Source organism: Lycorma delicatula, chromosome 1 (genome assembly GCF_047948215.1).
Source record: "Lycorma delicatula isolate Av1 chromosome 1, ASM4794821v1, whole genome shotgun sequence".
Lineage (NCBI taxonomy): Eukaryota > Metazoa > Arthropoda > Insecta > Hemiptera > Fulgoridae > Lycorma > Lycorma delicatula.
The window spans coordinates 283,473,816-283,486,854 of NC_134455.1; the positions used below are offsets into that span (position 1 = coordinate 283,473,816).

General features: G+C 26.6%; 1 protein-coding gene across 17 annotated transcripts in view; it reads left to right on the plus strand.

Moving 5' to 3' along the window:
- LOC142332279 (uncharacterized) overlaps nucleotides 1-13,039 on the plus strand; it is a 663,646-nt gene that overhangs the window by 621,240 nt on the left and 29,367 nt on the right. For all 17 annotated transcript variants that reach the window (XM_075378625.1, XM_075378616.1, XM_075378717.1 and 14 more), the window contains 3 exons: nucleotides 4,404-4,457; nucleotides 8,914-8,940; nucleotides 12,962-12,997. In XM_075378625.1, the coding sequence (XP_075234740.1) occupies nucleotides 4,404-4,457; nucleotides 8,914-8,940; nucleotides 12,962-12,997 (117 nt within the window). The remainder of the gene's footprint in view (nucleotides 1-4,403; nucleotides 4,458-8,913; nucleotides 8,941-12,961; nucleotides 12,998-13,039) is intronic.

Genomic DNA, 13,039 nt, shown 5'->3' on the forward strand with positions numbered 1-13,039 from the left:
ATAATAAATTGTATATTTTAATGTTTTTATTTAAAAGAATAATAATAAATATTTATTTAACGTACATTTAATTATAAAGAATATTATTAATCGCCAAAAAGTATTAATTTAAAATGAAAATAATAGTATCAGTATATAAAAATAAAAGTAAAACCATAATTGTCTGATGAATACTAGCAGAAATTCAAATAATTTGTAAAATAAATTTATTTATTACAAATCTATCCTCTTTCAAAAGTGATGAAAGTTTACACAAATTAAATCTCCACAAAAATGCCACTTCAGTATAACTAGGAATGAACTGTGCAGTAACAAAATATAAATGGTTTTAATGCACTAATGTAACATATTGTGTTAAGAATAACATGTTGACTCACCAGTAGAGATAGAAAAGCCACTGTACTACCACACATTTGTGCATGGTTAGTAGGTTGCATTTATGCATAGACCATATGCCTACAAGTGCTGAGCGCTGAATGTATTAATTCAATAGAAATTAGCTTGGAGTCCTAGTTAATGATATGGAAAAAATTCATACTCCTAATGTTGCTTGGTATACATATATATATATATATATATATATATATATATATATATATATATATATATATATATATATATATATATGTATACCAATACCAATAACAACTGCTACTTGTGATTATTCTCCAAAGAAACTGTTAAAAGTATAAGATACGAAAGTTCAATAATCCTTAGAAAATCCAAGAGTTGTCGCTCGTAGTATCAAAATGTTTTGCTTTTACTAAGTGTCATTTTTCGCTGGAGTGCAGTTAGTTTTAGCTGTATCCATCACGTGGTTTCATTGTCATAGTCAATTGAAGCAACAAGCTAATGTTTATTTAGAAAAATGAAAAAAAGTGAGTTTCAAGTAGTGATTAAACACTTATATCTAAAAGCTTAACACTAAAAGAGGTCAAAGCTGAGTTGGATGAAGTTCATGGCACAGCTGCTCCTGTGTTTGCAACTGTTTACAGTTGGGTAAACGAATTTAAAAGTGGCTGTACATCACAAAAGATGAACATTGTTCAGGATGTCCAGTGGAAGTGACTATCCATGAAATGATTGACAAAATTCATGATATGGTTTTGAGTGATCGATGAATCAAAGTGTGCAAAATAGTTGAGGCCACATGCATATCTCAAGGTACAGTGTTTTCAATTTTGTATGAAAAGGTTTCGGCAAGATGGGTGTCATTTTTGCTCTCAGTGGAGAATAAATGGAATTGTGTGGTCGACTCTGAGGCTGTTTTGGCGCTTTTCAGTTGCAATTTTGATGAGTTTCTGCGTTGATACATAACTGTGGATGAAACATGGATATACTGCTAAACTCCAGAGACAAAGGAACAATCAAAACAGTGGGTTTTTGAAGGCGAATGGGCTCTGAATAAGATAAAAACTGTGAAATTGGCCGGCAGGGTGATGACCTTGGTTTTTTGGGATTCAGGTGGTATTATCTACTTTGATTACTTGGAAAAAGGACAAAAGATAACTGGAGAGTATTATGCATTGTTATTGCACCAGTTGCATTTTTAAAAACAGCTCTAGAAAAAGCTAAGTAGATTCAACACACACACTCGTGTTTAAGGGCTGCAAATTGGAGGACATTTGATAAATCTTTTTTTAAAAATAATTACATTAAAAAAGTCAATTTTATTATGAAGATCATCTGTAGTTAAAGACACAGATTGCTCTAAGATGAAACAGTTTCTTTAATCATTGTGACCTTTTTACCTTTTCAACATAGTCTCGCAACATTAATACACATGCCCCATTTTTGAATCAGCTTATGTATACATGCTAAAAAAAATCTTTGTCTTTCTGTCAGAGTCAATTTAGCATATTTTATTTGAAGTAATCATTGCCATTAAATATCTTACCGCATACCTTTTTGAGCGGACCAACAAGTGGAAAGTCAATGGGGCCATCAGAACTGTATGCGGGGTGAGGTATTACTTTCCACTGCAGTTTTTTTTATGGTTTCTCGAGTTAAATGAGCTGTGTGAAGCCGGGTGTTATACTGAAGCAGATGTGTTTTATTGGAATCCACTTTGCAATTGTACTTGAGCTTGTATGGTACTTGAACTTACTCATGAAATCTACCAACACTTAATTGTAATTTCATTTTTCAGCTATTATCCCAACTGTGATCTGTCTGTTTTCATGGATGACAGAGCCTTTGCGAGTTTCAGGTACTGGAGATGAAACTTCAATTGGATGTCCGGAATGGTATTAGTCAGTCACGGAAATTTGACCAAATTTAAATTTTTTTACCTGCTAGTAAAAATTTTTGTGATTCATACAACTTTTACCATATTGTTTGGTTTTAAGTGAATTATTGTTGACCGGTTTTTCATGTTTGGAAAATACAAGAATGGATTACTGTACTCTGTTTCATTAACTTGCTAACTTTAAGAGGACTTGTCATCATAAAATGAGATCTTGAGTTTATAAACAAAACAATTTTACTCAAACAGCTGATCGAAAGTCATTACAACTTACTGATGTGAAAGTATCAAACACACTTACCAACTGTTTTGTCTCAACTGCTATTTGTGTGTGTTTAATTATTGAATGACTTAAATGAAAACAAAAATAATCTTTAAAACAGATCCACTAATTTACTAATTGTCAGTATTAAGTACATAATGTTTTCGTAAAACAGAACTAACAAATTGAGGTCTTTTGATCCTTAGAATATCTTCAATGTTGATTTTTAATTGTAGGTTATTAAAGCATTAATGCATTTATATTATTATTATAAAAGACAGAAAAGAAAAAGATCTGATATAAATATTAAAAATAAAAATTAAATATTCGGTAATAATTTAGTTACAATTAAAATTAATTACAGTAGTTATACTTTAATCATTAAAAATTAAGACAAGATAGTCTGAGGATCAAGATGTTGTTTTAACTGAGAAATATTTTATTATTAATTGATTACAAGCATTGGTTAATATGTATTTATTAATATTTATTACATGTACAGTATGTGAATACATTAAAATATGCGTGTAAATGTTGATATGGTTGAAAATGATAAAGATGATCTCATATATATATATTAATTTATATTTAATAGATCAACCCTAAGTACAGAACAGTTGTTCTGTATTTTGTACTGGTGCAGAGGAGTATGGTTGTTGAAAAAATTGCTTAAAAAAAATATATATATATATTTATATTAAAAAAAAGAAACATAATAGATGTACATTAGATGTATGTATATTAGATTGTATTAGGGCAATTTGGAAAGTAACCTTAATTTGGCTACAAATAAAAAACTTGCATAGATAAAGATATTTTATATACAACTTAAAACTATAGCTTTTAACTATTTTTCAACATAGTCGCCATTTAAATTCAAGCATTTGTCATAGCGTTTCACTAATTTACAGATACCCTCTTCATAAAATTCAGCCGCCCGGGTACCTAGCGAACCTTTCACAACATTTGGAAGTTCGTTATTGTCACCGAAAAATGTTGAGACGCAAGCCATTTCTTCATGTGAGTGAAGAGTTGAAAGTCATTCGATGCCAAGTCCAGGCTGTAAGGGAGATGATCAAAAATATCCCATTGGAATTGATTTGAGCACAAGCGTTGTCATGTAAAAAACAACAGATGACAGCATACTGCAGCATTTGTTCTTAATGACTCACCTAAGTTTCTTCAGTTTCGCAATAGATTTGCATCAAATGGCTTGTGTCACAGAACTTTGATGACAACGACAAACTTCAAAATGCCTTGAAAGGTTGGCTAGGTGCCCAGGCGGCTGAATTTTATGAAGAAGGTATTTGTAAATTAGTGAAACGTTTTGAAAAATGCTTGAATTTAAATGGTGACTATGTTGATAAATAGTTAAAAGCTATAGTTTTAAGTTGTATATAATAAAATATTTTTATATATGCAAGATTTTTACTTATAGCCAAATGGATGTTACTTTTTGAACCACCCTTGTATATATATCTTACATCTATAAATATATAGTGCAGGAAGGATCCTTTGAGTGCTAAACTTGAACCAAATTAATAAATAAAGAACCAAACTAAAATTTAAGAAAAAGAGTTTGGTAAAGGTATTAAACTCTTCTTCTCTTCAATCTGTAGGTCTTGCAACATCTGTAGCATGCAGGAAATTGAACGATATTAAGTAAGGTCAAATATTCAAAGTGGTTCTTATAGATTAAAAAAATGGTTCTCATAGATCCCCATAGTTTAACAATGTTTGGTGTAGTTTAGTTGTATGCTGTTGTCATTTATTCGTGTCTTATGGCTATATCAACAGTTGCCTCTTAAAAAAATAGTTAATCAGATAAGTGATTTAAAGCAGTGTTTTTCTTTTTTTTGTCATTTTATGATGTAATTTCTGTTCCTGTTCTTTCAGGGTGGCCAAGGAGAACCAGGAACCAAAGGAGAAAGAGGAGATCCAGGATTACCTGTATGTACTTTTAAAAATATACAAATATATATATATATTTATATATATATATATATATGTATATATATATATATATATATATAAATAAATAAATAAATAAATAAATATTTCTGTAGATGTTTAATTTCACCACAAAAGCTTGAAATTTATTCGTGGCAGTATGTATAGAATTGTTCCTGTTGTGATAATTTTTTTTTACTGGTTAGTAACCATAATAACAGCACTAAAGTAAGAGCTTAATATCCTATTTTTGTTAATTAATTTTGTCTGACAATATTTTGTGGATAATGTGGAGAAGAATTGTTTATTTGTCAAATTTTAAAAATAATAATAAATAATGTGTTGAATATATTTATAGCAATGAACTTTATTCATCTCTGAAGTTGTGTTGTACATTCAGAGGAAGTGTCAGGAATAAAACATTTTACTTTCCCGTCTAGGTAGCGCTATAATTCTTGAAGGGAAAGTATTGTAGTCTGTTCACTTTGGGCATATACAGTTCTCACCGGATCATGACGTTTTGACACTTAAGGAACCGAAAAACCCCAAAAACCAGATGGAAATTTTCTGGATATTAATGTTACTGGTTCAGTTCTGACCAAACTTGGTCAGATTACTTCTATATGGGGCATTGATGCCATTAAATTTTCAACTTAAAAGGTCAATAGGGTGAGGCTGTAGATTTCACCCTCAGTATCTCGAGATATCACCTAATTAAGGTCATATTTTTTTGACACATTTGTTAACAATTAAAAAATAAACAAAATTTGCAAAAAATAATTTTGCAAAATTGCACCCCCACCCCCAAAAAATGCTCTAAACCTATGTTTAAATCTATGTTGCGGCATTACAGGTGAGTAGTAGAATTAAATAAATGAATAATATTTAAAGTGTAAAAAGTAATTCAGTCTGGTGGGTCTCAAACTCAATCGCCCCGTTGATTCGTTTGGTACCTGGTTCGTTAAGCCTCACGGCTACACCAGTCTATCAATCTTACAAGTGAAATTTTTTTTTGTAAGTTGAGAAATTACATTAGTTTAATTAGTGTCGACCATCACTGCTAGTACCGCCACACCCATGCGTATTAAATACATATACATGTATTAGAATGCATATGTATTGGTATGCATGTGCACTTTAGTTAGAATAATTTAATTAAATAAACATAAAAATATTATATTTAAATAAAATGATAAATATTTTATATTAAGTTGTGCGTGTAAGCCATGGATCAGAAACAACCCACAGTTGTAGGACTTCACTGGAATGTGGCATGCAGCTAAAGCCGTGTTCCGGGAAAGTCCTTACAACTGTGTTGTCAGCCTTTTTTATTCACTTGTGTTATACAGTATAAATGTTATAAATTATACAATATAAAGTTTTTGTACAATTAAAAAGTAATAAAGAAATTTTTAATTTTATAAATTACAGATTATATAATTATTTATTTATTTTATAAATTTTGTCATATGTGAGCATTCAGTGAATCTAAATTTTGATTTTTAAACAGTTAATTATCAAGTTTAATAAGCAATTATTTATCTGTAATATAAAATTTGTAGGAGCTATAGCTATTTTATAGATAAAAAAAATTATTTTTTTTAACATATATATTTATATTTCCTCTTCATTCACTGAGCCTTTCATTAATTTCTGTTGTTTTTATCTAAAATTATCACTCGTTAATTCTTTTTTCAGTTCAGTATCAATTTTTAAATTGATAGCTTTGAACTCAAAAACAAAAAAATCTGGTGTGGACATCACGTGATTTCTAATTTTATGCATATTAAATTAAAAATATACATTTTTTAAAAATGAAAGGCACTTAAAATTTCATTTTATTAATAATTTCTGATATTTTTTCATAATTTTTTTTTTATTGTTAATGAATTACTATTCATTGTAATTTTTTTTTACAATCAGAGGTTAATAATTATTAATAAATCACTATATTTAAATTAAAAAAAAGAAAGTTAAAACAAAAAAGGAGATGAAGTTTAATTTGAACCGATGTGCCTTACCCTTATAAAATCCAAATATTTCATTAATTAAAATTTCATTTGGCTATAACTCTGGAACCGATGAAAATTAAGTACCGCTATATAGCTCTCAATGGGGGCTTATTACTGCTCCTTTCTGTATTTTTTGCAATCACAATGCTTCCTTTATTTCATACAAGGAAGTAAAAAGCAGCAAAAGTAACATAATGTTATGAAAGTTTTGAACTGTTGGTAACACACAACTTCTGGTCAAAGCCTAAGCTTTTAAAGAAGAGTAAAAGTATTGATTTGTTATTCTAAGCAACAAATCACAATAAGATTTTTCTTGCAGCAAACACTGAAAATATATTTTTTTCAATTTCTTCTTCTTTTGTTTTTACTTATATGTATTGTTTCATTTATTTAATAAACATTAATTATTTTTATTTATTGACTGCAAGAGATTTGAGCACATAAACTGATGTCAGAATTGATGACTTTTGGAGTTCAGAAATTATTTCCTGAAGTTAAATACGCCTAAAGTGAAGTCATTAAAAGTGTAAAATTTCTATTTTTCTCCTGTTATTAACATAGTGAGTTATACTGGTCTTCATCCATTCTCAGATTTGTACTAAGAGAGATTCAGGTGAGAAAGTCACAGTTTTATTTTTTTAGTGAGTCATTAGTTAAACTCACCAAAGTACAGCAGTGATGTGAGCAGTCAAAATTGGAAAAGTATAGTTTAAGTAAACTTGCACATGGACCTTGCATTTTCACAAATCAGTTGCAATAACAGCTGATTAGTGATGATAACAACAACTTACCTACTAATGGTTTATGTTAAAACAGTGTGAAACACAAGGAAGGAGTAAACTTGAAAAATGTATCTCCCTGTTATGAAATGGAATGCATTATTCAAATATTCTTTATATGTGTTTGTTTGATATTCATAAAAGCATGTATTTCAAAGCATTAATGTTTAAAACTTAATCAGTATAACAAAAAAGTGCGTTTTATAACTACATTATTCTTATGTACTGTATATTCTTTATTAATAATAATAATGCAAGAAATCTTTGCATAAATTGTACTAAATGGTAAATATTTAAAACCAAGAACTGTAAGAATCAAGTGCTTAGTACACAGCATTTGATTTTTGAATTGCTAAACTGCTATTTTTCTTTTTAAATTTAATGAGTGCACAAACTTTGGCAGTGTATTAAAAAAAATATATATATTTTAAGTCTGTTAGATTTTTTATAATTATTGTTTACTAACTTATTATTACTACTTTCAGAATTAAACATAAACTCGTAAGGTAAATTCAAGTGTCAAGAGCCAAGAATTTTGATCATATCAGTAATATTAATTTGTTTAAATTCACATATGCTTCATATACAGAGATGCAAATTTTTGTGCAATTTTAACTTAGCTTTACGTGATAATTTACTTTGTAACTGACAAATGTTCATTATATGAGTGAACTTGACTTTATTTAAAAATAAACTATTTGTACATGATATTTAAGATTTAGTTTGTGGATAAACATTTACTACAAAAAACAACATTGAAATTTATGTGAGTGAAAATACAACATGAAACAGCCATTCAATTGTTTACACAGGAAGTTCTATTATTTTAATATTATAAGGTTTTTTTATTACAGAAAAATAATAATTAATTTAGTTCAAGAAATGGAGAACAGATGTTTCAAATATAATTTTTTCTTCCATCAGATAGTATAATTTAGTCTGAAAAAGGTGTTTACCAGTTTTAGAAACTGGTAAAAACTATTTATCAGACTTTTCTTCAGTATTGAAATTTATATTCTATTTTGATTTTATTTATGGAAGTAATTACATTATCCTATTAAAAAAATAGTTAAATCAGTTTAAACTGCACAGTATGGTCTGTTAACATGAGATGAGAGTTTTGTTTTTATGTATTCTCTGTTTCATGAACTGCTCAGTTTTATAATTTTCTCTGTAATTAAATACTTAACCAATTGAAAGTCTTGCTGTGTAATTAACAGTATATGACCATTGACCATTTCATGATATTTTCTTTCTGTGTTCTCAGTATGTTGATTGTGATATTGCCAGAGGCATAGAATCAGCAGGCATGTGTTGTTACTTCTCTTAAACAAAAATGTATAAAAAACATACTTTCGGAAATTTATTTATAGATATTTGGTATAAATCTGATAGATACTTGAATATTTTTGTATTGTATATTTAGAAAAAAAAACATGGAAAATTGTTTAGAAAAAATGTAATTATTTAAATTTGATTCTCTTTGTTTGCTGCGTGTGTATTTTGATTTGTATTTTAAATTAAGTTTCTGAATTTCTCCTACCATCGTAATATAAGATGGTTGGAATTGAAAATTTGAATCTCTGTGTAAGACCTAGTTTTATTTCTACTGAAATAATTGTTAATTTAGTTAAAAAGTTTAATTATTTTTCTTTTACATTTTAGGGCACTGATGGGATTCCAGGTACAGAGGTATATAGAATTATTATTACTATTATTATATCTAATCCATACTGTGTTTCACATAATCCCAATTTTTATTTAATGAGCATGGTATTTTATTAATTCTAATTACCATTATTTTTATAATGTAAATTAAAACTCCTGACTTTTTGCATATAAAAATAATTACTTATATTATTTACAAGTAAAATAATATGTATATTATTTATAAGTAATTATGTGTTAATTTACTATGAGTTAATTACTTACAAATAGACTTACTTATAAATACATTCATCACTTTAGTGTTTATGTTGTGGAGGCTGTGATGTTTTGTTATATTTTATTACCGGTTTTAGGTAGATTTATTAGTGAACTAAGAAAACTTTTATTTAGTAAATAATTTATTTATTTTTGTTTTTTTTTTGTTATTGTATGCCAGTAAATTTTAAGTAGTTACATATATTAGTTGCACTTTTACTTTGCTTTGACTACATTCAGAATACTGTTAATGTGAATTGTTTGCTGTTGTTCATATAACATAACAATGTATCTTAATCTGCCTTTGTTGACATGTGTTAGAGAAACATAAAATTTTATTTGTGTGATTTATTCTTAAATTTGTGTGTGAGCTTAATTCAGTAATGTCATACATCACTCAGTTTTATTTACATTTTTTTTAATTTTTAGTGCAATTTTTATCCAGCTAATTCTGTTAATTTTTTCTCTTCTGTTTTTTGTATTGGTTACATCTGTTTCAATTTTCAGTGTTGTGTAATTCATTGGAAATTTTAATATTTTATTAATGTCTATTGTAGTGTAAAAATTTGGTTGTTAATTTTAAACTTTAAAATGCCTATTTGTTAGAAAAGAATTAATTGTTAAAAATGTTGTATATTTTTTAATTAAAATAGACAAATTTTAGAAACATTATTAATGAATTTACCAATTTACTACAGAATCATTGATCATATGAACAAAATTATACTATTTAATTAGGTGATAAATCAAAGTTGTTTACCAGTTGCTGTTGAAATGCAATAGTGATAAAAAGTATGATATTGCTGATTGAAAAATAAATTTGATTAATTTGCCTCCTCTGTCTTAACTATTTTTGATACTATAGTGCAATTACTTGGTTGACATATTTTCCATAAACTCAAATCTATTTGGAGTAATTAACACTTATGAAATAATACATCTGCAGAACTAAATTCTAGTCCAACATTCTTTATAAATCTTGCTCAGGTCTGCTTAAATTTATTTTCTTGTATTTTCTTTTTTATCTGACCAAAATTTATATTATTCTACTTAATCAATGATAAAAGTCAGTTTAATTTAGAATGATACTGAGTATTCTATAAAAATAAAATTGTCCATACTGTGGAGCAAATTCTATTTTTATGTTATATAAGCAATATCCCAGTTAATTTTTAATTATTACTAGTCTTATACAATTTTTTAATAGATTGTTTTATGTATATGTATAATTTTTTTTTTTTTAATTGTACATTGTAATATACTTAGATATATGTATTATAACTAATTATAACCACTAACATACTAGCTTTTCTATAGATGATTTTTGCACGCTTGTGTACACACACACATTCATATATATAAATTATTTTTTTATTTTTTTTAATAAGTTTCATATTCTCTATGTTGATGTTAACTTTAAGGAACAGAAGATTTTAGGAGTTATGTGGTTTTGAAACTACAAATACATTGTGCTTTGATCTGTAAATATATTTTAATTTTCATGACTTACATAATTAAAATCAATGTCTTGAACACAATTTTATTATTTAATCATGTAGTTGTTTTTAACAATTTTTTTTTAATTATAAATTTTGCTGTTTTATTCTTTTTAAGGCAGAATTCTTGTTTAATCAGTAGTTTAGTTAGGTTCATATCAATATTATTTGAAAATAAAAATTTTTAATTAATTATTTATATTCTTATGTACATAATATGTAATGAGATTCATAATTTTTAATTGGTGACTAACGATTTTTTAAAAATAAATAGTTTGATATGTGTTTTATTAATAGATAGTAATAATTCTTAATTTTATGGATATTAAATTATTTTAACAAATATTAAACTAATTATATGTAGTATCTGTATTAAATCTAGAATGAAATGTAATATTGTGTGCATTGTTTATCTGTGCATGCTTTATTATTTTATTTTGTGATTAATTCTAATTATTTTTGATATTTGTGTAACAATTTATGTTTGAGAAAATGTTTGCTTTTGCAAGTAAAGAATTTTTTATTGATGATTGAACTTTTTTGTAGAAATCTGGTGAAGCATTTGTATGGAATCTAATATTAATTTATGTTTTATAATTTGTTACTGTTGGTCTTGTTCATTCTATGCAGGTATCCTTATTTATGTTTCTACAATATACTGGACTGTACTTGTGATGAAATGAGTGTTGTTTGTTTCAGAATTCTTCCTTTCTTTTATGAAAATTTATTTTCTTTTGTCAGACTACTTCTCTTGTTTTCTGTTCATTAAATAAATAATTATATCATGACGTTTAGAAATGTACCACTTAAATATAAATTATATTTTGTCCCTTAGGTATGTTATAAATATTATCGTTTTCCTTTTTACATTATTCAGTTACAGCAGATTATTAACCCAATTAACATAAGGCATTTGATCTCTCCAGACCAAGGCTAATTTCTTCTCTTCCATAATGTCAACAAAACCAAACATCTTGAGTACAGTAGTATTATCATAACCCTTTGCAAGATTGCGATACTAACTTTACCATTTGTGTGTTGGCAGATTTATTGTTTTGTATGTAAGGTTTGTTTTTTTTTTTTCTGTAAATAATCAAGTTGAGAAGTTTGAGTAAATTTTTGTATGCACTTTACATTCTATATTTTATTGTATTTGCTAGATCCTGTTCATTATATGGAACACAAGCATGAAATAAAACTAACAGCATGAGTTTATAACTTTGCTAGTATGAAATTAATAGTACATTCTTCTTAACATTATTGTTATTTGTCTGTATGAGTTATGAGATCATAGATCCTTTTAGTTATTGATAATGTGGCTTAATTTTACCAGTTGTAAAAAAAAAAAGTTGTATCACATGTTCGGATCTTATAATATGGTTTTATATTAAATTCGATTGGATATATTTTTAATATTCTATATTTTAAAAAAGTTAATAATTTAAATCTAAATATGTAATTATAAATACTTGTCATTTTATAAATATTTAAGTTATCAACATTTATAGTGACAACAGAAATATCAGTTTTTGTATATACTAGGTATAGCACCGAACAGATAAATTCTGCAGTTTTATGTGCAATTCATCACTTTTTAATAATTATATTCAGTATTTTAAAAATCTTATAACATTTTTTAATTGATTTTAAAGTAAAAACAATTTATTAATAATATCTTTAACTCTATTTTTCACTTACTGCTCTATTAGTAAGAAAATTGTATGTGCAAAGATTATTGTGAAATAATAACCTTTTTTTACCTTTTTGTTAAATTTACCGTCAAAGTTAAATTTTTTTAACAGTAATTAAAAATAGCACTGTTATTGTTATGGAAGTACAAAAAAAATAAAATTGTTTATATTTGTATTGGCATAATTCGTTTCATACGTATGAGATGGATTATCACTTTATGTTGATTTCCAAAGTTAGTATGAATGCTGATTGTTAGAGCAGATCCATTGTTATGGTTGAATTCAATATAATGAATTAAAAGTTTACCAATAAATTGTGTTAAATCTTATTGCATGTAGTTTACTTTCTTTATCATAATTTCAATTTTAATTTTGCACATCTTCACTGTGAGTGATCTTTTTTCAGCTAAATGTTGCTCATTTTACTGTACAAATAGGTAACTACTATTTAATTTAAAAAAATTACTTATATTATTTAAAATATTTTTGATAAATATTTTAAATAAAATATAAGTTAAGTTTTAAATGTTAAAACTTGAAGATTTTTTAAATTATATGAAAGAAAGGATGCTTGTTTAGATTAATGTTCTGTTATTTTTTCAGGGTCCTAAGGGTGAAAAAGGAACTAAAGGTGAACCGGTAAGTAGTAATATATTAATGTTATATTTGGTTATGCATTTT